The 25542-nt window shown below is 42.3% G+C and overlaps 2 protein-coding genes and 1 pseudogene across 2 annotated transcripts; 2 read left to right on the forward strand and 1 right to left on the reverse strand.

Annotated features, from left to right (window-relative positions):
* Positions 1-4683: 4683 nt before the first annotated feature.
* On the forward strand, positions 4684-6848 carry LOC146567361 (uncharacterized; annotated as a pseudogene).
* Positions 6849-9409: 2561 nt separating this feature from the next.
* Positions 9410-15997, reverse strand: spice1 (spindle and centriole associated protein 1). Its single transcript, XM_085287149.1, has 18 exons — positions 15848-15997; positions 15557-15652; positions 15187-15234; positions 14955-15095; positions 14717-14819; positions 14399-14517; positions 14059-14144; positions 13829-13971; positions 13567-13692; positions 13199-13473; positions 11431-11562; positions 11230-11356; positions 11044-11139; positions 10510-10943; positions 10084-10273; positions 9928-10006; positions 9701-9764; positions 9410-9569 (listed from the first exon to the last, which is right to left on the reverse strand). Exons 2-18 carry the CDS (start codon positions 15650-15652, stop codon positions 9513-9515), a joined length of 2316 nt encoding a protein of 771 aa, XP_085143275.1. The 5' UTR covers positions 15848-15997; the 3' UTR covers positions 9410-9512.
* A 1058-nt stretch (positions 15998-17055) lies between these two features.
* shisa2b (shisa family member 2b) lies at positions 17056-25115 on the forward strand. Its single transcript, XM_085287164.1, has 3 exons — positions 17056-17071; positions 17543-18443; positions 22965-25115. The coding sequence occupies exons 2-3, from the start codon at positions 18140-18142 to the stop codon at positions 23531-23533; spliced, it is 873 nt and encodes a 290-aa protein (XP_085143290.1). The 5' UTR covers positions 17056-17071; positions 17543-18139; the 3' UTR covers positions 23534-25115.
* Positions 25116-25542: the final 427 nt, after the last annotated feature.

The following is a 25542-nucleotide window of genomic DNA, read 5'->3' on the forward strand; positions in this document are numbered from 1 at the left end:
CTACCACACATTTGTACTGATTTGTGACCACTGTTTGGGAGGGATGGTTATATTGTGTATCTGGAATGAATTTTAGGTCTCTACGTCCATCCCATGGGGAATGGGAGCAATAACAAAGGTGTTGCGTTTATATTTTTGTTGAGTGTATTTCTCAGTGCCAACATTAAACTGTGCCTCAGACCATTTAGGAGCTGTAGGTATCAAAATAGTACAAAAAATGTAGTGCAAAAATGGTTCAACATAAACACAGTGAGGTTTATCCATTCTTAACTGAAAACAGCTGAACTGCAGAAACTGTAGACAACATGTTAAGTAAACTTAAAAGTATTTTCAGCCTCACAAAGAAAAATAAAATAAATAATAAGTATTTTCAGCCTCTTAAATAGTCAATATTTAACCAAAATAATATTTTGGGCCAATCAGGATTTGGCCCTGATTGGTCCAGCATGCCACAGAGAGTTGCAAACGTTTCAAAGAAGAAGGATCAACACTATAAATACAGACTCTCTGGATAAACTTGATGAAATGACTCTTTTTGTGGACAAGGACTGAAGCTGTCTGGGGAGGAGAAGTCAAGAGGGATGGGTTATCTAATAAGTTAAAATGTTACTGCTGTAAATATAAAGGCCACAGAGAGAGCTTCTGTACCTTGTGTGAATGTGGTAATGGGGTTCCCAGGTTTCAGCTTGCTCTCCAGGAAGCCGTGCTTTGGTTCTGTGGTGATTTCATAAACCAGCTGTCCATCATCTGTGTCCGGGTCCATGGTCAGCAGCTCCTTCTTGGTGATCAGATTGGTGGCCTGACAGACATCAGAAATCATCTTTGCTTTAAAGTGGGACTCTCACAGTGCAAGAATTCATTACTGGGTATTTCATTCACAATGTCACACTATGATTCAGCTGAGCAGGAAGTTTTCTTTTCAATTTCAGCGTCCCTGATGAAGCCATCATAGCAAAAATACAGCTATTAAGAAGCATCGCCTCACTACTGGCTCAAGACACAGAAATCAGCATATCCAACATCAAAGCGCCAACTAAAAAAACGTGTTTACCTCTGTATCTCATCTCGACATTGAGATTCAGCCAACAAAAGTAAGGGAAAGTAGTTAACTTGTCTATTCTGTTAATGGACAGCATCAGTTTTCCAAGTTTAAAACCACCACCTTTCACATCTGGAACATGTGAAAAATAAATCCACTGGTGTTGAGAACCGTTTGTTTCTCAAACAGATAAATTCACCACAGAAAGTGATGCGATGGCTTAAAATGTTTTTTGGTGTGTCTTGTATATTTTAAAGATGATTCATTTATGATTATTTCAAATAAGTTTCAATGTATCCAACAAACAAAGTTCATATCAGCTGTGTTTATTAAGCCGTTTCTTCTGCAAACCACTTTGCAACCAACCTTCTTTTTCAATTTGCCAATAACTTCTATGTGGACGCTGGGTTAGAAACTACAGTTCTGGGAATCCTTGATTTGAACATTTTACAGTTCAGGTATTTTATTTGTAACTGTAGGTAGATTTAGATCAGGACAGCACGTCTGACACTGTGGTCAGCAGCACAGGAGCACCACAGGGAACTGTGCTGTCCCCTCTTCTCTTCACCCTGTACACCTCTGACTTCTGCTACATCTCTGAATTATGCCATATTCAGAAGTTTGCAGATGACACGGCCATCATGGGGTGTATCTGGGATGATCAGGAAGAGGAGTACAGAAGTCTGGTGAGGAACTTTGTCGCATGGAGTCACACAAACCACCTGCAACTCAACACCTCAAAGACTAAGGAACTGGTTGTGGACTTCGGGAGGTCCAGAGAAGGTCCACTGCCGGTTCAGATAGAGGGGGAGGAGGTGGAGGTGGTCAACAAGTACAAGTACCTCGGGCTGTGGGTGGACGATAAACTGGACTGGTCATGCAACACAGAGCACCTGTATAAAAAAGCCCAAAGCCGACTGTACTTCCTCAGGAGGCTGAGGTCTTTTAACATCTGCAGGAAGCTCCTGAGGATGTTTTACCAGTCAGTGGTTGCTGGAGTACTTTTCTATGCTGTGGTGTGCTGGGGGAGCAGCACAGCAAAGAAGGACTCATGCAGGCTGGAGAAACTGATCAGGAAGGCTGGCTCTGTGGTCGGCATGAAGCTGGACACTCTGGTGACAGTGGCAGAGAAAAGCACACTAAAAAAACTGCTGGACATTATGAACAATGCTGGGCATCCTCTGCACACGGCCATTAACAACCAGAAGAGTCTGTTCAGTGACAGGTTGCTTCTCCCCAAGACAAGAACTAACAGACTTAAAAACGCCTTTGTCCCACACGCCATCAGACTGTTTAACTCCTCTCTGGAGGGGAGAGGGAGGGGAAACAGGAGGACAAAGGAGGGGGGAACAACTAAGCTGTAGTGCCTCTTCACCTCACTGTGCAATACTTTTGTTAATAGTCAACAGTGCAATAGACCTCAATACTTGAAATGTGCAATTCACTTGTATTTTTATTTTTATTCCTATTTATTCTATTTATCCCCTTCGTATATTTTATTTTATTTATATATGTCTCTGTATTTATATGTGTGTGTGTGTGTGTGTGTGTGTGTGTGTGTGTGTGTGTGTGTGTGTGTGTATAATATTCTGTAATTTCTGTCGGTGCTGTGCTTTTGGAAACCGAATTTCCCAGAGGAACCCACCCGAGGGATTAATAAAGTTTTATCTTATCTTATCTCTTATTTGTTCTCGTGAATTGAAGAAACAACAGAAAACAAAACCTTGTCGTTTTACAGTTTGGGACCAGAAACCTTTGTCCGGGAGGAAGAAAACGATTCTCACTATGTAAAGGATCATCAAGAAAAATTAAACCAGCTGACCGCTGTAACTGTCTGGTGCACAGGAAAATTCAGCTGTGGTTCTCCAATCAGCCTGTTAGACCACTTAACAATCTGAGAGAGTTTCTGCTCTTTTCAGATAACTATCCAAACCACAACACCAAGAAAAAGGACAAAACAGATTCAATAAAAGCATGATGAAATAAAACCATCATGGTTTTATCAACGTGGAAACAAGAAAGCCTTCTTAAACACAAGAGCCGCTGGGGCCCCTTTCTGCACACAGCTTCAGTGTTTGCTTTGAAATTCAGCTTTGAATCAAAAGGGAGATATTTATTACACTGAACACTTTCCACATTTTGACTGCACACTCCTAAGTTAGAGGCAGGGTAACGATGCTGTAAGGCATGGCCCGCTTTACCTAAATAACTAAAAAAAAAGACCACAATTAGTGACCGAAACATAGTGTTGTAATAAATTAAACTCAGTAAGAAATTGTTTGGAAATTGCCTCCCCCTGCAGGCCATAACAAAAACTGCACTATCATGGGACCACCGTCTTGCTCCTTTCTTAACCTCAGGCTATCCATGTTTGCGCATGGAAGTGTAGGATATCCCAGGACACAGCTGTACCTCCAAATATTAATGAGTTCAGATGGATTAATAATTGTCTTTGACCAAAGGTCTCCTGCCTATATGATAAATTGGTAATGGTCAGGTTTTGCTTTCCCCTCCAGCACTCAGGAGAAGATACAGGAGTGTAACAGTATGATAATTTGGCTCAATGATAAAACACCCAGGACTTAATTACCTGCAGCGCAAACACATATGCGACGGACACCAGGTTTTATGAGTGCAATGTGTCCAATACCAAATCAAATGCCTGCGTCAGTGCATCACTACATGCTGCATTTCGGTTTGCTGGCTAGTAGCAGCAGCAGCTACACTCAGATGATCAAGCTAAATTTCTGACACTATCACAGTGTTATTCCACACCACACACTGTGATGCAGGACCAGGACTAAATTATAGGAGAGATGACAAAGCTTTGAGAGCAGCTCCATGAAAATATAAAAATATCAGTGTTATCCTTCAGCCTCTTAGTAGCTGCACATATAGAATAAATTTCAAAATCCTGCATCACCTCAATCTCCAGTGACAAGACTTGGCATCAGACCTTGAGGTCAAGGTCACGAAGATTCAAACTTTTTTGAGTCTTGTGCTAGATGTATCTATGGTATCAATTTGAAAATACAACATTGCTTCATTTTCAAGTTATTGTATTTGCAAACCTGGGCGTCCATGGCACCGTGGCAAAGTCGTGGCGTCTCTTTCCGTTATACGTGTGTTGTCTTATCCTTCATATTTTGTTGTGACATGTGTTTGTAAGCCACCATGGCATTTTCTGGCCACACACTGAGTTTGTTTCCTCAATTTGGCTCTTATCAAATTTACAAGGGAATTAAACTAAACTGAGACTAAAGTTAAACTGAAATAACAATGCTTCTCTTTACTCTGTGTTGCCTCTGAAGTATAAAACCCAGTGGGAAACATAATCAGGTTTGTCTGTAACAACCCAGCATCACTCAGCGTGAAACTAAAGGTGACCGTCTTAAAAACAAGAACCAGATTTTTTTTTTTTTTGGTCTCCAGTTTTGTTATCCTCACTGATTGTGGATGCAAAGACCTGATACAGCTGTTTGTAATACAACACGTTTGTAGTTATTCCTGAAATACAACGTGTGCAACAGACACATTACATAGTTATCTATGATGTGCATTAATGAGGAAAAGAGCAAAACTTCTTCTGAATTTGCACTTTTATTGAGTTCCAGCTGTGATATTTCATTTCCCAACATTTTCACATGGAACAGTTATCATATAAATTGCAATATTGAATAAAACAAGGGGTCAAACAGGTTTTAAATCCTGATTTGTATCAGCTACCAGTTAACCTATATTAGTTCCTTTCAGATTAATCAAAGTTTCTTTTAGTTGTTGTTCTAACTCTCTGATCAATACAATTGATAGAACTCCACTCAGTTCTATCAATTTAATTTACCCTGATTCAGTCCACCCAATGCTTTCACTCACTGTATGTGCAAACTGTCTGGTTATGATACCCAGTAACACTTCAACGAGTTACCAATACAATGCAAACAAAATGAAAGAAGAATCAGGAGCTCCAAGAGAAGCTTGACGAAGCTCTGGAAAAAAATAAAGATCTGCTCCAAAAGGAGAAAAAAGAGAGCATAAAACAGGAAAACATGCTCAAGAAGAATCAGGAGCTCCAAGAGAAGCTTGACGAAGCTCTGGAAAAACTGAAAGAAATCCACCAAGAAGAGAAACAACAGTCCACACAGCAGAGAGACATGCAGCGCAAACTCCAAGCCATGGAGGAAAAATACAAAGCTCTGCATGTGAAACATGATAAAACTCTGCACAAAAATCAACAGTTGCTTCAAGACAAGAAGCAAATGGAAATTAAACTGAAACAAATGGACTCCAATGTTGACGAGATGGAGGAAAAACACAGATTGCTCCAAATCAGGCTCGAGAAAACAGTGCACAGAAATAAAGAGTTCATTCAAGAGAGAGAGCAACAAGAAATGCTCGAGAAAGAAACGGACTCCAAGCTTGAAGTCTTGGAGGAAGAACTGAAAATGCTGCAAATGACTCTTGAGGAAGCACTGCTCAAAAATAAAGAGATGCTTCATGAGAAAGACCAACAGAAAATACATCAGGAAGAAATGTATTGCAAGATGAAGAACATCAAGACACAGAATGAAGGCTTGCAAGTTATGTTTGATGAAGCTCTGGAAAGAAATAAAGAGTTGGTTCACGAGAAAGACCAACAGAAAATACAAAAGGAAGAAATGTATTGCAAGATGAAGAACATCAAGACACAAAATGAAGGCTTGCAAGTTATGCTTGATGAAGCTCTGGAGAGAAATAAGGAGATCCTCCAAGACAAAAAACAAGAGCCCGTAGAGCAGAGCGACCTGCAGAGCAAACTCCAAGCCATGGAGGAAAAATACAAAGCTCTGCAGGTGAAACATGACAAAACTCTGCACAAAAATCAACAGTTGCTTCAAAACAAGAAGCAAATGGAAATTAAACTGAAACAAATGGGCTCCAATGTTGACGAGATGGAGGAAAAACACAGATTGCTCCAAATCAGGCTCGATAAAAAAGTGCACGGAAATAACCAGCTGCTTCAAGAAAAAGACCAACAGAAAATACAACTGGAAGAAGAAAAACTTATTCTTCAGAGGAAAAATGAAGAACTCCAAGAACTGTATAATGAAACAAAGTACAAAACAACTGTACTGGAAGGAGAAAAGAAAAAACTGGCAAATCAATGCTCAGCGATGCAGAGTAGCATCAATGAAATGCTGAGAAAAAATACAGAACTTGAAGAACTTTCTAAGACCTTGAAGCACAAAAACACTGAAATCCAGGCACAAAAGCAAGAACAACAGAAAACACATAAAGACCTGCAGTGTAGACTTCAAGATATCCAGAAGAGAAACCAGCAGCTGGAAGACATGCACACAGATGTGCACAAGGCAAAGCAAATAGAGGAGGCAACAGTTAAAGAACTGAAAGACCATCTTAAAGAAAAACAAGAACAATTAGAAGACATGGTGAAAAGATGCAACAAACTTGAGAAAGAAAACACAGAAACAATGGATGAGCTGAAAACCCTCATCATTGAGAAAAAAGTGCTGGTGGAAGAATATCTAAAAAAGAAGAGAAAACGTTTCCACTGGTTCTGGAGGAGGGACACTGCTGCTTCTCACCTGATGTAAGCTCGTCTTCCTCCACCTCTATTCCATCTTCATTTTCCCCCTTCCCCTCCCTCCTTTTTCTTTTTTCACCCTCACCCCCCGACCAGTCCCGGCAGTTGACTGCCCCCTCCTGAGCCTGGTTCTGCCATAGGTTTCTCCTTTAGGTTTCTTTCACTTTAAAAGGAGTTTTTCCTATCCACTGTCGCCTGGTGCTTGCTCAGAGGGGATTGTTGGGGTTTTCTCTCCTCTCTCTTTCCTTCTTTCTATCCCCCCTTTTCCCCCTTCTACCTTTTCCTTTACCCAATAAACACAATTGGCCTCATTTTACATGTGTTTGAAAAATGTCTTCATTCAACAATAATTCATCTTAGGTATAAAAACAAGAAATGGGTAATAGCAGCATGTGTGTTTGTGTGTGTGCATAATATACATACTTGTATACCAGAAGGAATTAATACTAGATGGGTAGAGACAGGTTTTAAAGACTAGAAATGAAAACATGTGAGTCCTGTCTTTAAATAAAAATATAGAATTCCCTATATTCCTATCTATTCCAAACAACGGTAGTAAGTAACAAAGTTTCAAATTTGTCTTTCCCTTTGACTCTTAATTTATTAACCATGAACAAGAGGTCAGAGGTCAAATGTGGCACGATACCTTAAATCTTTCTATGATACTTTCTGTATTTGGACCAGAGATGGGCAACACCGCATAGTCTGATTACTTTTTTCAAGTAACGAGTAAAGTAAGGGATTACTATTGCAAAAAAGGTACAGTAATTAGATTACTGTTACTTTCCCGTAAGCAGGCTACATTACTGCGTAACTAATCCTCGTCATTTTCTTCGCGAGAGTGTCTCATGACAATGACGTACGAGCATGCGACGTCCGTGGCAGCAACAGACGTGTGTAGATCAACAAAGGATAATATGGAGTGCAGGAGAGAGTACGACCATGCAGGGTTTAAAGCTTGGAAGTACTGACATTACTTTGACTTTGATTCTGTAAAAAGTGAGAAAAACATTGAAAACATACGGTAGTGAAGTCGGGTTTTTGTGATTAAGTTCTTAGCTCCCTGTTTCAGTTTTGTTGTCGTCCTCCCCGGTGTTCCCCTGACACTCTTGGTATTTGATGCATGAAGGCTTCCTCGGCTCAGCTCCCGTCTCCACACCCTGCTGTCACTTTTTTAAATACTTCCATCACACCAACAGGCACTTTAGAACAGGCTCAAACCGGAGAGGTGATTAATCGACCACAGCGCTGCACACCCCTGGCAACTTTGGGGGGTAAAGCCACTGGTTTGTGGTGGTTGCCAGGTGAAATCAGGGTCTGCTGCACCAAAAACATAATTGTGATTGCTTTGGTTGCAATCAGATTGCCATAGTCATCTGCAGTTTGCATGTAGGATGCCAACTACTCACCAAGCGGTGGGAAAAGTTTGGTTTGGTTTAGTTTGGCGTTCATCTTTACTTTTCCGTCCTTTCTAAAAACACTGACATATAGGTCTGGTCTACCTAGACTGGCAGCATGCTCGAGGTGTCCCAGGCTCGTCTGTTTGGTGACGCGGTAGATGAGCTCGCCCGGCTTGCTGTCCTGGTTGCTGGCTGACAGCTGCAGCGTGGTCAGCTTCTGAAAAATTACATTTTCTTATGTTGCAAGTCTCAAATCTTGATTGCCTAGATCCATTTAGTGTTTTATCATATGTGCTTTAAGCGGTAAATCTCAGGTAAAATGAACTGTTCTATCTGCCAGGAAGGACTCAAACACAGACCCAAGATAAACAAAGACTGGATACAGTCTCTATATTATCTGCATGTCGTTTGAAATCTACAAGACATGCTGACTCCATATCTGTGTAGGTTCCTAGTCAATCAGGTCATGGTCGTCTTAAGAGAGGCAGCTGGACTCCTTTAAAACATTTCACTTCTCATCCAAGAGGTTTGTTCAGCTTGAAAAACAAAAAGGTGGAGAGTCCCAGCTATTTAAACCCTAGTGGAGGTTGTTCTCTATGGACGTGGTAGCTGACCTACCTACTATTAATCATGAGCTAAGGTTTGAAAAACCGCATGTGTCATTACCAACAGGGGTTCCAAGTAAAACCACTGGCATCATGGGAGAGTGTCTGCATCTAAATTTCACTCTTTCATGGATGCCAGCATATGCTTGTCAAATAAAGCCTGATTTTAGTTTAGTTTTCCTTCTATAAACAGAGATATTTCTAAACTGGAAATGTTCAAACTTTCAAACTGGCGCAGAAAAAAATTCAAAGGGTATTAAGTGTCTGATGGTTCAAATTTCCTGGAAGGACGATCATTACAATATACTGTAAAATGAAACAGTGCATGTACATATTATACTAGAGACTACATAACCACCGCACCAGAGGTGTAAGCACATTTTGCAAGGCACTCATTATACATTAAGACAGTTTTATAAACCTTCGTATATGTGAGATAAGGAAACCAATGAACAGCCTCAAACATAAACGAACAGATGGAGATACAGACTGTATTTGCAGATTACAGCTCCACCACAAATCAAACTTCCATATTAAAGCGAGACTGCTCAGCAAGGAAAAACAGTCAAGTAAGTAAGACTGAATGAAGACAGATTAAAAAGTAATTGCATCTGCTCACACATTACTCAGCTGTAGGGTTTTCTGAGTACTCAGATGTAACACTGAGGAGGAAAACCCAAAGAAATGGCAAACAGAAGTTCATTCTAATAAATTGGAAATGTGGGTCACGTCCGTCAAATGGAGAAAGAAACTTGTCACAGTGAAGACAAAAAAAAACAATGTATAAAAGTAAAAACATTTTAATTCAATCATTAATAAAACAGATAAAAATAGTAAGAACATTCTGCGTAATAAACATCTTCAGGTATGCTGGGTTGTCCTTCTTGTCACCTCACGTGAGCAGACAATGCAAACCAGCCTTCTCGAGCTCTCTCCTTGTCCATCTATTGACAATGAAGAAAGTCTTTTTTTCAAATCCAAGCAACGACATGTAAATAATGCACATTGTGTGTGTGTGTGTGTGTGTGTGTGTGTGTGTGTGTGTGTGTGTGTGTGTGTGTGTGTGTGTGTATACCTGTGTTTTGCCATCCCTGGTTTCTCTTTCAAAACTGTGAGAAGATGCATCAGAGCCAGCAAACCTGCAGCAAAGATAATTAATCATCTACATCATGTGATCTTCAGTCAGTTCTTCTTCCTGACATCATCACTTTGTGTCTGTTTAAGGTGCTGGAAAAGAAATGGTAAAAAGAACCTTGCTGTTATTTGTCATAACATCCCTCCCTGAGCCGATCTGATACTCACCTCCTCTCACCCTCACCGCCACCACTGTGTGACCGGAGCTCTCGCTCGGGCAGCAGCTCTGATGCCTCCAGGCGTTTCGCTGCAAAAGATGAGGCGTAATGATTTTAAACTGTCATGTGTGCTCCAAACAGACAGCGACATGTTGCTTTTACCCACTGGATTCTGGATTCGGGCTGAAGGCAGAAGCTGGGATCGGGGAGATAGAGGGAGAGACTCTGGCTGAAACACTTTGCTTCTGTTGCTCGATTATTTCCAGCAGTCGACCTCGGGCTGCAGCGCTCTGCCTGTTCAGCTCCAGGAGGCGTTGCTCCACGCTGTTTTCACTGAAAGTGTTGGGTGATGTTGCCTAAGCAAAAAAAACAAAAAAACAACAAAGAACGAGACACACACCGCATGTGAATCATTACTAAATCTGAATGAGGAGGCCACCTAAAGGCTCTGCGCAGTTCATTCCTCGACGCACCTGTCCCATCACGCTATGAAGGGAGGGTCAGAAAGTTAGGCGGAGTCAGGGGAGCCACTACTCCACCTCTAAAAGGTGAGCTGCTCTCAGAGAGCTTCAAACAACCCCTTAAATCTCACCTGTTGAGTCAGCTGTTGTTCTTCAGGAGTCCACACATGCTGGCTCCGCCTCTCTTTACAGCTGGACCCGGACATCCTGCTCTCTGCAGCGCTCTGAGGTGTTACTCTCCCGGTGCTGCTGCAGCTCGACCCTCTTCTCTCATTGCCACTGTCGAGCGATTCTCTGACCCCTGACCCGAGGCCCTTTGCCTGGCTGAGTTGAGCCCTGATAAGATCGGTCTCTTTGCTCAGCTGAGCAATCTCAGCTAGCACTGTGCCCGGAGACCTCTGTGAGCGAAGAGGGTCAGAGGTCAGCGATAGCGAGGAAGCAGAGGGAAGCTGAACTAGGGGCAGACTGCTGAGACTAGAGTCTGAGCTGTGAGCGCGGAGGTCCCCATAGGAGAGCAGGAGATCCGCAGCAGGAAGCTGCTGGTGCGGTGGCACAGGACAAGTTGCTGTGGAAGAACGAGAAACAAAAATTAGCTGCCTCAAGGTGAATCATTTCTGTGCTGAATATTTGAAATCAGATAATAATTTTGGAAGTGAGAAAGTTACCAGGAACATGCTGAAAGTGGTCCCGCTGTTGAGGTGGTGAGAGGAGGACGGCAGAAGAAACAGGTACTCGCTCAGCACCCGTCGCAGACTGACAGCCTGTATACCAACAGTTCACCAAAATATAAACCATTTTCACCATTTACCAAATTCCTCTGGACAGAATATACACAGACAGACTGCACAAACCTGCAACTTTAACCTCAGAGTGTGGGGTTTGGCCACTGTGTTCACTCAGCAGTCCGAGCCCTCCCATCGCCAACACCACTGTGTCCAACTTCCGCTCCAGCTCTGCTGTCCGCTGCTGTAACCCTGCCTGAGAGGCACATCGTCACCAACTCATGATTTATCAGCATAGATGGAGTAACAATAACCTAAGCCCAGTCCCACCTGCAGGGTTGTAGCCTCCTCTCTCAGAGTCATGGTTTCAGCAGTGAGAGCATCAATGAGCCTCTGCTGCTCTTTCAGCTCCTCCTCCAGTTTTCTCCTCTCCTGTGCCGCCTCCTGAGCTTCATCTTCCCTCTAACACATTACAGGCAGACAGTGATTTAAACACATATAGCAGACTGCAAATATTTGCATCAAAGCAAACCTGCCCTACAATTTAAAAACTAATTCTATTTATTAATGTGAAGTAGGGCTGCTCGATTATGGCAAAAATGATAATCACGATTATTTTCACTGAAATTGAGATCACGATTATTTGACGATATTTATTTAACCCTTTAAGACCTACCATAGAACCAAGTCCACCAGAGCTTATATTATTTTTTTTTTTTTTACATGCTGTAGTGCCATTTGTGGGAGCATTTCAAGTTGCTATACATCAATACAACTGTTATAGCCCATATTTTAATAATATGTATGCATTAAGTGCATAGTAATTACATAAATTGCAAAAAAGTGCAATAAACTACAAAAAAAATTGAAAATCGTTTTTGTTTTGTTTACATATATTTCTACTTGGAGAAATTTAAGAGGTTTATCCCTCAAAACTTTAAATACAATAAAGTTGCAAAAAAATAGTTTCCCACCACAGGAAATTTATTTTGAGTGTCTTCATAGTTTTATTTTGGAGATACAGCAATTTTTATATACTGCAGGAAAACAAAAAACAATCCTATGATGCAAATTTGCAAAGAAAACAGCATGTGCATCATTTTACTGTGGGAAGTGTTACGAACAGCTGATAGGAACGGCAAAGCGTGTTTCTGGAATATTATGTTTTTGTTCCTGCAAGCGCTTTTTATGCAGTTTTTGCAAAGCTATATGTGGAACGAAACCGTGACCGAGGACAAGCTGATGGCATCAGATGTAAGTACAACTCCTCCGGTTTCATATGCAAAACAAATTATTGCGCTAGCTTACACGGTTCAGATTCTACAGGGATTTAAAAATAGTTACGCAAAACGGAGCGTGCTGCTCTGACCGGATTTAAAGGGTTAACAATAACTTTAAAAAAATAATATAAAATAGTGTGCAACACCACTGAAGTTTTTTTTTTTTTTTTTTTAACTCTCTTTTCAACCAACGGCAGTCACTCTCCTCTCCAAATAACTTCTGCTTAGCTTTCCGAGCTTCCCTCGGGTCCTCTTAATCAGCGGTCTCCACCCTTTTTTGCGCCACGGACCAGTTTATGCCCGACAATATTTTCACAGACGGCCTTTAAGGTGTCGCGGATAAATGAGGGAGGGGCTAATAATCGGCTCAGTCATTTTTAATGATCGTTGAAAGCCCAGATCGTAATCGTGATTAAAATTCGATTAATTGAGCAGCCCTAATGTGAAGACCCCTGAAAAAGATAAGAACTGTGCTTCAGCATATTTACATGAGACTTTCAGCATTAGTGATGCTAAATCAGTAATAGTAACAAACATTTTACAGATCAAGCATTTCTAAAATGTGGTTTTGCTGCTATCTAAAGATTTCAAACTAGGAATTCGTGTCTCCTTGCATCCCCATCGATGACATGACTTTTTAAATAAAACCAACATTTAATAAGAAATGAATGTATCCTATAAACTAAAAGATGCAGTGATAATGGTACCACGATCTTATTTTTTGTTTATGTGAGTAAAGCCTGCATGGATTATCTTTAGTTTGAATAATAATCTCCACAAGCTTGTGTGACAAAACCTTTTTTGATATCTGGCAATACCTTTTTAAGGAGGTGCACCAAACGTCCCAGTGTAGAGACCAAGGCCACAGAAAATCCAGTAAGGCTTTGTGTTCTGTGCTTTTTGGGACTCTGTGCAGATGTTGGTGCTGTATCAGGGCTCAGTGCGTCCAAATCCGACTCCACCTGACCCAACATGGCCTGCAGCAGGCCCAGACTGGACTGATCCCCGCTGAGAGAGGCAACAGAGGAGCCGTCCAGCTCTGAACCCTGGGAAACACACTTCCTGCCTCTGCTGGTGTGATTACCGATCCAGTCTGTTCAGCATATAAAAGAAGAACAACAGACATGATCTCATCTCCAAACAGAGTATTTCATTTTGGAGAAAATCCATCCCTTGCAGATATTACCTGACTTGCTCTGAGGCGGTTCAGAATTAAGAACCTGAGAAACCAGGACTGATGTTTCCTCTCTGGCGTCCTCCGACTGACTCTGTCTGGACCGAACACGCTGAACAGCCACGGTGGCATTGAGAGCTGAAATGACATTAGATAAGTGTTTATTTTCACGTCTAATGCCAGATTGTAATAAATGATTTCTTGATCACTACTTAAAATAAATATAACACACTTCTAATGGCACTAAGACCTTCTGATTATCTGTTTATCTTACCTCTCTGAGCTGGTGCCCTGTCTGATGTACAGGGTGTCACGGGACTATTATCCTTGTCTCCACGGTGACAGCTGTGATGATGACCTTTGTGTTGCTGTGACACTCTAGCCCGAGGCTGCGCCTTCATTTTTTGTACATTGACCCTGCAAAAAAGCGTTATGAGCAATCTAATAGTGACAGCAGCATCTCTGTCACTGTTGTAGTGTATAACAGTTAGCAGGGATTAGCACCTTCGGATTACATGATACTCTGAACTGGTTGAAGGACGGGCATCGTCTCTGTGGTCGTCCTCTGAAGCTTCCAGTTCATTAAGAGCCTGAAATAAATCATTGTAATTGTGTAAAATGCAAATAAAAACTCAAAACGGTGTATAGTATTTAAAAATACACTTTTTTTAATCAGTGTAAGCATTGGATATGTTACCTCTGGAGTGTTTTCTGTTAAATATAGGGTTTAGATCATTAAAAGAAATAAAATAAACTAATAAGCATAGTTGTTGTTCTTTAGATTATACATTGCACATGCTGTATTATGAAGCTACTAATGACAGTCTCAATAACACACACACACCTCTTGATCCATCATTGACTGGCTGAGGAGAGACAGATGAGTTGGACGATCTGGTCTTTGAAGAACAGGCAGTTCTGAGTCAGAGTCAGAGTTTGGAGCCACAGTCACTCTGGGGTGTCCTGAGGAAAAACATTTAGACATAAAGCAATACTTATGCAACCATCAGAGAGAATTTGTAGCTCTTCAAAATGAAAATACTGGGACAAACACCCAATGTTCAACAATCGGGTATCTCAATGACATAAAGCAATGGACAAGAAGTTATTCTATCTAGTCACTGCATCTGTTTATCTGCACACAAAACAAGTTGCCAGATACCGGTGTGCCTGCGTGGAGCATCTCCAAACAGGTCTTTGACCACAGCCAGGGCTTTGTCAGAACGGGCCAACACATCCTGCAGCAGCAGCTGATCAGAGAAAACCTGCAGCAACGCCACACAACTGAGTTTAACTCAACACTGTAAGAGCCACTAAAAAGATACAGATACACGTGCAATGCTGAAACTGAAAAATCAGGAACAGAGCAAATATATATATTCTCACAGCACTGTACTTACCTCCCTGATGATGCTGAGACTGGCCTGGTCCAGGGGTGCAGGGCTCCCTGCGTGCCTGAGACGTCGTTTCAGGGCTTTCTCTTTCAGCTCCCACTGAGCTGCTGCTTTGTTGTGAGACTTGTGGAGCTCATGCCGATGACTCTGAACCAGAAGAACAATCAGACAATCTTGAGACCAAGGTACAGTAAATAACACTTAAAAAATAAAAAGTGCAAATGTTCTTGCACCTTACCAGCTCCGCAGGTGTCAGCTTGTGCACAGAGAGGTCGTTGACAGTGCTCTGAAACCAAAACGCTGAGAAGTTAGACAGGCTAAATAAAGGAACTTATAAAAGGTTAGCTTGAATGTTTGTTTTTTTACACCATGAACATGTTTCTTTAGTTTAGCAAGAAATTAGATTCCTTGATGATCTGAGTAACCTCTAGAAAACAAATAATCTCTCCTCATACCTTTCTATTTCAGATTATGGTAGAGAAGATTCACAGCAAGCAAGAGTAGACTGTCTTCTAATTGCACAGAAATATGTACAAGTACAAGACTGCCTGCTTAGTTGTGACTGGCCTTCATATGTCTCTAGTATTTGTTCAGCTGTCAATACTCACCACCCACTCTCTTCTTTGAGCTGCTGCCTTCTTGGGGCGAACAGGCCTTTTTCCTTTGGCGTGCTGCTGTGGACGCCCCACTCTCACAAACGACATCTGCTCACAAACAATACGACAAGGAGACTTCGTTAAGGCTGCACACGTTTCATTTACCAAAAGTGTTTAGTATGTAACAACAAGCTAGCTGTTAACTCTCATTCCCATGGCGAAGCTTCTGTAACTTTCACTAAACTAGGATGTACGGCTGAGCTATCTTAGGCTAAAAGGCAAGTTAAAACTGAAAAAACATACTTTTTACAACGTGGAGCTCCGGTTAATAAAGAGAAACGCCCACCAAGCTGTCTTTAGACGCCGTTTTAAAGGCTGGTGACAAATAATAGCATCAAAACCACCTCTTCAGTTTGTGAGACATTTTTCAACAGTTGCGCGCCACTTCCTGTGCCGTTTCCACGGATACCGCTTCAAACAGTGGAGCATCACGGGAAATGAAGTGCTGCTGGGAAAGGTGGCGAATCCTTTTCATTAGGCGGCAAAAAATGCCCCCTGTCGGTGATTTAGGGTCAATGTGAGATACTTTATTTTTATTACTGGTTAGTTTATATCTGAGGTTTTTATTTTGAGTGATAAAATTGCTTTTACATCGTAAATCCCTGAGACTAATTTCCACCCATTTACCCTGTTTGCACTCTCTTCTTCACCTCTCGTGTGTTCTCTCTGTTGCTTTGGATGGCTGATCGTAAGTATTTAAACTCATCCACCTTCACTACCTCTGCTCCCCACTCACACTACAGATTACAATGTCGTTTGTGAACATCATGGTTCGGAGCAGATCCCCGATGCAATCCCAGAAATAAGCTTTAAAGAAGACCACAACAATTTTCTTTGAATGTTCCAGACATGCTGGTAAAATAAAAAATTAAAAACTAGGCTAAAAATATACATGTGAAATTATATCGTGCACTTTTAAAACAGTTACAATTCAATCAAAAATATTGATGTGATTTTAATTTCTTTGTCAGTCTGATCAAAAAATTTGCCTTTGATAAATACGTTCATATCGCAATAAAAATACAATGATAGTAAACTGAATTTTAAAAAACTGATTCAAAATTAAATAGAAATAAAAATCTTAGAGATGTTTTCTGAATGAAGGTGAGGTTCTTGAAAAATCTTGTCTAAGGCTATTTGTCTCGGCCTTATGAGAACATCCCCGCTCTTCAAATGTTATTTAAATTAACCTTCAGGAAAAAAAAAAAAAAACTTATGGAAACTTTCACTAGTTGTTGCTAACTTTCCCAAATAACCGCCATACAAAAAATAAAAACTTTGCATTAATATCTGGAATCACCACTAGATGGCAATGTCACTATTTAAATGTCTGCTGGTGTTGGCGCAGACGTGTCCAACTGTCAAATGTTTCATCTGCTCTTAACCAGAGAGGAACTGATAGGGTTTATTTATTTATTTTTATATCGCACAAGGCTCAGACTGAACTGGTTTAGGTTGCACTGTGGGGTAAGTTCACTCAAAAAAATTAACGCTGTAGGATAGCCTGACAATTGCGACAAACCAACAACAATATTTAACTGGACACATGGTGTCTTTCCTTCAAGGTAGTAGCATTTTAATAGTAGTTTATAGTATAATAATAATAACAACAAATTCAAATAGTCTATCTGTATACCTGGAAATCGGTGTAACATATGAATAATGTATTTTAAGCCAAACTGCAGGTTTTTTTTCACTGAGAAAAATCCCTTTGACCTCAAGTTAAAAATTTAAGATCCAATCTGGACGACTGTTGCCAGAAAAGACGGTCGGGTGATATATCTTCTTATTTTACTTTTTTAAAAATATCAACTAAATTGCAGCATTTTGACCAGTGGTATGTAGTTTGTTGGTATTCCCTGTATATCTACTCTGGTTGTTACAGTGAGGTGTGGATTTGCATCTGACTTTTTACACGCCCCTCTCACTCTGACACAGGGTGGGTTAGATTCTGTGGGCTTCAGTTCAAGACTGACACAGATTTGGTTGACTGACTTCTGACACTCAACAATGCAGGCCAAGCCACAAAAGTTTGAAACGTTATCTTTACGCACGGAGCTGGCTGTGAGAGGACTCGAGGGTGACAGCAGCTGCGCGCCCATGGATCAGGCTACAAGTGTTAGTTTCTCTGGATCCCCGAGGAAAGTCATTTGAAGAGTTCAGCCTCGCTGCAGTGCCAAAGGAAATCCATTAGTTTTTCTACACTGGATTTACCAGACCTCCGAGGGTTTGCAACTGGAATATCAGTCAAACTTATAAATTCATATATTTTCTGACTTTTTTTTAGTAGTAGTATCCATTTGTTTTTTGTGCATCTCCTGAATAACCGGAGTCACTTTTGGAGAATTACGCACGCGATTTCTCTAACAAATGACAGCCTCTAAGTGGTTTGTGGCTCCTGCATTGCATCCCCTCTGCTCCCTTCATCGGACCGACCCAGCGTATCACCCCCCTCACCAGCTTAGACGCGGGGAGTAAAAGCCTCTCAGTCTCTTCCAGTGCGCCAGCGTGAGGCCGCGGGCCACCTGGCCGAGAATGTGGGGAGGAGGTTTCCCGATGTCTGTCACCGCGATTGTGACTCTGCTGTTGGTCATTATTGACGTGAAAGCGAGCGGGGAGTTTTGCCACGGCTGGCGGGACTCCCAGGGTGTCTGGAAAGAGGGCTTTCAGTGCCCGGAGAAGATAGACGGAGTGGACGCGATAATCTGCTGCGGGAAATGCGAGCTGCGCTACTGCTGCTCCAGCACGGATGCGCGGCTTGATCAGGGGAGCTGCGATAACGACCGACAGTCACCGGAGCCCGGGACAAACAACAAGGAGAACAAGGACTCCGGTGCAGGTACAAGCCCATAACTAATTCCGCTAATATTATGAGTAGTATTGAAAGAAGAGCGCTTAAACATGTGAAGAGCAAAGCGCAAACAGAATAAAAACTAAATGTTTGGGGGGGTTCTTTAAGTTAAACTCTTGTATAGGAAGTTTCATAGTTAAATCCCCTGTGTTCTGTAGACTTACGTGTGATTCATATGAGAGAGACACTGAGATAACGTCGGTGCACTAAAACTGCTTGACCTGTTGCTTCAGTGGGGAGAGTGCAGTCTTTGTTCACTTCAGAATTTACAGTCTCAGTAAAACCTTTTTGATTTTATTCATTCCATATAAATCTTACCATACTGTATCCCATAAGCCAACCTCATACACACCCCACTGCTTATGTACAGGATGCCTTGAATTTGATATTGTAAATATCATTTAATATGACCTGCTGGGAGCTTTGGTTTCCTCTCATAAACCCAGCAGACTCACAGTATCTCCCTGTTAAAAGCTGCATCTGCTGGCTGGCAAGCGACAGCTGCACGGACACAGCAGACTCCTCCAAAAAACCGGTTAACTGCCCTCACAAATGGCAAACTGTGCCGTGCTGCTGCACTTTATAAATAGCCGTGTTTGTTCTTTAACAGTGCAAGAGAGGGGCCGGGCTCAGATCACGCCGTCCCCACGGGGATCAAGTTTGGACTTGACCGGATCTTGGACAGTGTAGCTCACGAAGGGTGCTGACAGCTCTGTTCATTAAAAAGAAGAAAAAACACACGCAATTTGCGTTATTTCCTCTCAGCAGGCTCGTGGAGTCTCTTTCTGTTGGCCAAGCTGCTACTGTAATCTAACCACTCCATGTCTCTGTGGTATCTGTGGGCTTTGAGGCCCTCACACTCAGGTCATGCTTCAAACTAGAAGCTCACATATAAGAGGCATCAATGCCAAAACCAGAGGCAAAGTATGACCCACATTTTCCAACTTTTACCGTGGATTGGGTGACAGACCTCTCCCCCTCTGGCCCCTCATTCATCACTGCTTACATTCCCATAAGTTAATCTACTGTAAAGTCTCTTGAAAGTGCACCATATCACGAAAGAAACATACTAGACATGAGAGAAAAGTGCAATACATGTTTCCTCAGAGGATACCCTGCCCTCTCCAGCTACAATCTGTCATTTGCTAATACTGTCACAGCTTATCACTACAGGAAGCAATATATACATTTCATTCATAGGCCTCCAGCCAAAATTACTTAAAGGAAAACCTTTTTTTCTTACAAAAAGAAGAAGTGTTTTTATTCATCCACAGCCCAGTTCACTTTGTGCATTTTACACATTTTTCATGTGCATGCAGCCTATTCATCATCTCAAAGAGATACACATAGTGCAGTGTTGGGGGAATAACACAAAGGAAATTATTAATGTGCTGAACATGAAGGAACATATGGTATTTGGGAACAGGAGAAAGCCCATGGGATAGGCTGAAGGAGGGGTCCAATCAGCCAGCCAGCCACGAAGAATCTGCCCAAAACAAGAGCTTAGCAGAGGGGGCTGCCACAGCTCGACTACAGCAACAGGTGTGGACGAATGACAGGGAACAATAGGAGGATGGGGGACAACTGCCATGTGCACAAAAAAATGCCTCAAAAGAAAGAAGTAAAGAATAAAGTTAGTTTTTTTTTTCAAATTTATGTGAGTACTAGGTGGGGTTTAGTGCTCAGTGTCCACATGAAGTGGCTTAAAATTAAAAGTGTTTCAGCAGGAAATACTTGTAAATATTACAACCAGTAAGGAGGCTCTGTGGATCCTCTATCAAATGTTAGTTAGTAACTGGTGAATTCTTAGCTTTTTTATTTAACCGCCTAAGACCCGAACTCTTCCATGACATGCATTTTTAATTTCTCTTTGATATTTGGGCTGATTGGGACCTGATGAATGTAAAAACAAAGAATTGCCAGATTTTTTTTTACCTGATTTTTGTTTCTGACAAAAATGAGATGCACATATGAGGATATTTGTTTAAAATTTTAATCGAACAGTGGCAGTATAATGGCCTCGTAAGTGGATATCAGGCCCGAAATTTAGTACTTTGGTCAAGACAACACAAAATGTGATGTGATCTCCATGTCCTAGGAGGTTAAAGCTGCACTTCACTTTATCTGTTGCTTTGGATATCTGCAAAGCCAATCACACACAGCCTCTGCTGCACTTTGTGTTAACTGGTATTCTAAGAAGCTAAAGTAACATTAGTTAACTCTATACCTGATAAAAATCACCTTGTGGCCATGTCAGCATCACGAAATCAGCCTTTAGCTCAATGCTCAAAGCACAGCTGTGCCTCTGTACTGACTGACCGGCATGGAAACATGCTCTCAGTTTTGTTTCTTCTTTTCCACTCCATTAATCATCTCTTGACCTTCCAGATTTATCTTGTGACCCCCTTCAGGGGCTAACGACCCCTATGATAGGACCCAAAGGCCTAAACTCCCTGACTCTACAGATTCAGTTTCAGCAGCTACAACAACCACAAGATTCAAACTGATCCATTACCAGCGATGTAATAATGAAATATACAAAAAGTGAGGCTCATATGGTAGCTGATTTTTTGATTGCTGTGTACAGTAAAGAGCTTATTTACTACTGTGCATTAACTTTTTAGGACCTTTATTCACTCCATTAATGATTTACCATACAGTGTTTGGGAAAGTAGCTCTAATAGCAGTGAAGTCAGGGGTAAAGCAACACAAGGAGAAAGTCCTTGAAATGACTACTCCTCATTAGCATTGCATAAAAAGGGAGTGGAGGTAGAGATGTTGAGGTGGAGGCCATATAAGTACAGGAAAGATGGCACAGAGAGGCTCCCTGGTACATTTCTGCTCTTGTAACTTATACTGTAAATGTTCCTTTTACAACCTGTTTACTGTGAGGTGTGCAGCTGTGTGGTGCAGAAGCCTCTTAAGTTAACACCACTTCTTGTCGAAAGGAAATGGGTCAAGGTCCTGGTTTGTTTCATGTCGGCGTGCCTCTGCCTCTGCTCTTGTTACCAAGACCTTGCTGCCTCTGCCCATGAGTGATCTCCTGCTCTTAACAGCTTCCATGCAGTAATCCTTTTAATACCTTGCCACGTTTGATGAGCATTTTGGAAAAAAAAAATCAAAGTCCCATGGATGCATTTCAAAGAGCTCACAGACAAAAGGAAACTAGAGCCAGTTTGCCACCTCTCTCCCTCTCTTTCTCTCTCTCTCCGGCATACAGTTACACCTCGTAATACACGGACACATTCAAAGTGGAAAATAACTACACCCAGTGGGAACAATAAAACACAACTAATCACTTGTAATGTAACATGGTCGTTATTGTGCTTTGAAAGGTGTTTGTGGTAGTGAGCATGGGAATGAGCGACTGAGGGAAACACCTCATCGGCGGTGACCTCATCTTGAATGTCGCCCTGTTTCAGCCTTCAATGCTTTACCGAAAACGAAGAGTCAGGAAAAACTGTTCCTACTGTTGATCGCGCTTTAGGCTTGTTTTTGGAGCTTTTCCTGCTCACTTCACAAAATTTACAGACTGACACTGAGTTCTTCTCGCATAATAACGTGCCAAAGCTTCTACCTGCTCACACAGACATCTCCTATTTGACCCAGCAATTTATAGTCTGATTGGTGGAACTGTGAGAGTTACACAAATACGTAGTTGTTGAGAGTATGATTTGCTGCGTTAAGCAGAAACAAAGAAAAGGTCAGTGAGAAGGAGCTGGTTTATTCCTCTGATTTAAAGAGCTGAATAACCTCCCATTCAGCTACATTAAATCAGTCCACTTTAATACCTTTCTTTAAGCAGATGTCAAGTACTGTACTTCAACTTGAGTAACTTATTTTCAGAGGATTAGTAAAAAAAAAAAAAAAAAAATAGGGGTAAGAGGAAAAAAAATGAGAGAGCGAGAAAAGGGTCACAAATGTTGGCTGGCAGCGAGGCTTAAGAATGTCACCAGTACAAATGCACACAGGTCTGTGGGGTTGAAGAGGCCGGGGACACAGTGGGGTGTGCAGGATTAAAACAGATCAAAACAAAGTTAATAACTGCTAATGAGACTCTGGGACTCCCTGGGGACTCAAATCCAGTGTACCTTCTATTTTTCTGCTCCAGTCCTTTGTTTCACTGTCTCATTCAATCACCACTCACATCAAGGAGCCCCTGTGCAGATAAGCAAGACATGTGAGCATGCAAGGCAGCACAGCTTAACAGGCAATAGTTTTTTTCACTAATCGCATGTTTTACAGCTGTTTTACATCTGCTCCGATGGCCGCCCCTCCCTGAGCCTGGTTCTGCCAGAGTTTTCTTCCTGTTAAAAGGGAGTTTTTCCTTCCCACCGTTGCCAAAGTGCTTGCTCATAGGGGGTCATATGATTGTTGGGTTTTTCTTTGTATGTATTATTGTAGGGTCTACCTTACAATATAAAGTGACAAATTGGTGCTGTAGAAATAAAAACGAATTGGATTAATGTCAGTTTAATGGCAATGTCTCTTCTTCTTTTCTCTCTGTAGTTCCCATCTACGTGCCATTCCTCATCGTGGGCTCAGTGTTCGTGGCTTTCATCGTGGTGGGCTCTGTGGTCGCTGTGTGCTGCTGCCGGTGTCTCCGACCCAAGCAGGAACTGTCCTCTGGAGGCACGACAGGAGGTGGGGCCGGCGGTGGTGGGCGCCTCCTGGAAACCATCCCTATGATGGCGAGCACCTCCAGGGGTTCCTCATCCCGCCAGTCCAGCACAGCCACCTCATCCAGCTCGTCCGCTCCAGCCGCTGTCCCCCGCACTGCCCCTCCTCCAGTCATGCGGGCTCAGGCCTCCTGCTGCCTGCCCCCTGATGCCAGCGTCTTTGTCAACATGCCCACCAACTTCTCTGTACTCAACTGTCAGCAGGCCACCCAAATCATGCCTCACCAGGGACAGTTCCTGCATCCGCAGTACATCGGCTATGCCCACCCCATGTCCTCTACCGCAGCCTACTTGGACCCCACTCAAGGGGGCTACAGACCCCTCCAGTCACCCTGCCCTCCTCCCACTGCTGGCTCCAGTGTCACCAGTGATCAGAAACACCCTCCAGTGACAGTGTGACGAGGGCCCAACCAGCAGACCACTCTACCACTTTATTTTCAAAGATTAACTTGTCAAGTTTAACCTGTGAGGGCTGCAGCAGACAGACCTTTGGGCACACTGCCAGAGTGGGGGGGGGGGTTAAAAAAAAAAAAAAAAAAAAAGAAGGCAAGGAGTCAGACTCACATGAAGGACTCATAAAGCTGTTCCTGGTAGCTGGACCTGCCCTGTAACTGTGTGTGGTTTGTGTCTGTTTTGTATGAAAGGTGGAACGAGCTAGGCTCAGCCTGCGATGCGTAAGGCAGATGCATAAATATCCTCTCACTGGATGCAAAGACAAAACTGCATCTCGGAGGGTTGTGCAGCCCTGATGAGTAATAATGCACAGTTCACTGCAGCCCGGAGATCAAGTAAAGGCTGCATGTGTTTGTGTTTGCATGGATGTATGTGAGAAAAAGATTTGCAAGCTTATATGTACAGGAATGAGCGATGACTGGATGATTTATAGCAGCGGACTGTATGAAAAATGGACATTCAAGCAAAAACAATATATGACCACATGCTGTGTTTATGCCATGTGCACATCTGTGCTTGTGAATGATTGTGAGTGGTTTATATAATACAGTATATTTTTGTTTGCGCTGAAAGTACAAGGAAAGAAAGCATGTGGATAGATATTTGTACTGTTCGTGTGCGAGTCCGAGAGAGTGTGAAGTGTGGAGGGATGCGGTGGCCTTGTGAGTAACTGTGAGTGTAACTGTGTGTAATGGGAAATGCAGGTGGTGTGATGTGAAAGGCAGTCGCGATCTCCCTGTAGGCCATTTAAAATCTAATGAAGTGAGCACAGGACACAGACTGTGACGCTCCACCCTACTATCCAACCCCCCCGCCTGCCACCCAGAAAGCAAAAAAAAAAAGAAACAAAGAAATACAAAACCCCCAGAAACACATTCAGAAATCCCCCCAAAATTAGATCTATTCACAAGGCAGGCCGTTAATGTTCCTTGGACGTGTGAGTGTGCGACAGAGAAGTGAGAGGAAGTTCTCTGAGCATTACAGTTAATTATATAGCAACCCCCCCCCAAAAAAACCCCCAAAAATGCCAGCTGCCCCCTTCACTTCTCTCCCGCGAGGTGTGTGTGTGTACTTCACACCACCACAGTTCAGTGCATTAGCACGGGCAGCTCCGGGGCAGCTCTGAGTCATTATTTTCCACTTAGGAAGGGCAAGGAAGTGGCCGCTTTGGTTGTTAATCTGTAAAAATAAGCGAAAGTTGCTGAATTTTCTGCCGCTCTGTGTAGCGGTGTAAAGCTGTGCCACTGTAACCGAGGAACGTGCAGCTCGAGGAATGTGCTGCTCCACCGAGCGTGCAGCCCGACATGTCCTTTAGTACCGAAACTGGTTTGCTTGCGCACCTCATCTGTACTCCAAGCACAATGTCTGTAAGATTCATTGGGGAACTTATGTGACGTGGGGGGGGGAATAATAGTAAGAGAGTGTGTGAAATTGTGGAATTATTTTAGATCGAATGCATTTGCTCCACCTGAAATACAGTGATTTAATGCAGGAGAGACACTTTTTCATATGAAACTGAAAAAATAAACATATTTTAAAACTGAAAATAGGCTTGCTGTGAGTTTTCTAATAACCAGGAAGGTGAGTGATACTCAAAGCACAGACGCACATTTGGAAACAAAGCCCTGGTTAACAAAAACAAATATGACTGGTTGACTGGGTTGTTTTAATCTCCTTAAAACACTCACGCACTTAAACTACTAGAAACACATTCACAGACTGGTCTACCTCCCACAGAGGACGTCATCCGACACACACACACACACGCACACACACAGGAGAAATAATAAACCACAACAATGGACAGTTTAAGAATATGATGATGTGAAAGTGCAGTTTTGGCAAGCTCCTCCAGAAACTCAGCTACAGTAATGTGGAAAGCATGTCGTCCCGTTGGAGAGTCACTGGGGAAGAGTTGAAAAGCATAAAGCAGCACCCCGATGGATTCTCCATAC

The sequence above is a fragment of the Mchenga conophoros genome, linkage group LG9, assembly GCF_057382185.1.
Source record: "Mchenga conophoros isolate Kocher_MC1m ecotype Shallow Benthic linkage group LG9, M_conophoros_male_GT1.1, whole genome shotgun sequence".
In the NCBI taxonomy this organism is placed as follows: domain Eukaryota; kingdom Metazoa; phylum Chordata; class Actinopteri; order Cichliformes; family Cichlidae; genus Mchenga; species Mchenga conophoros.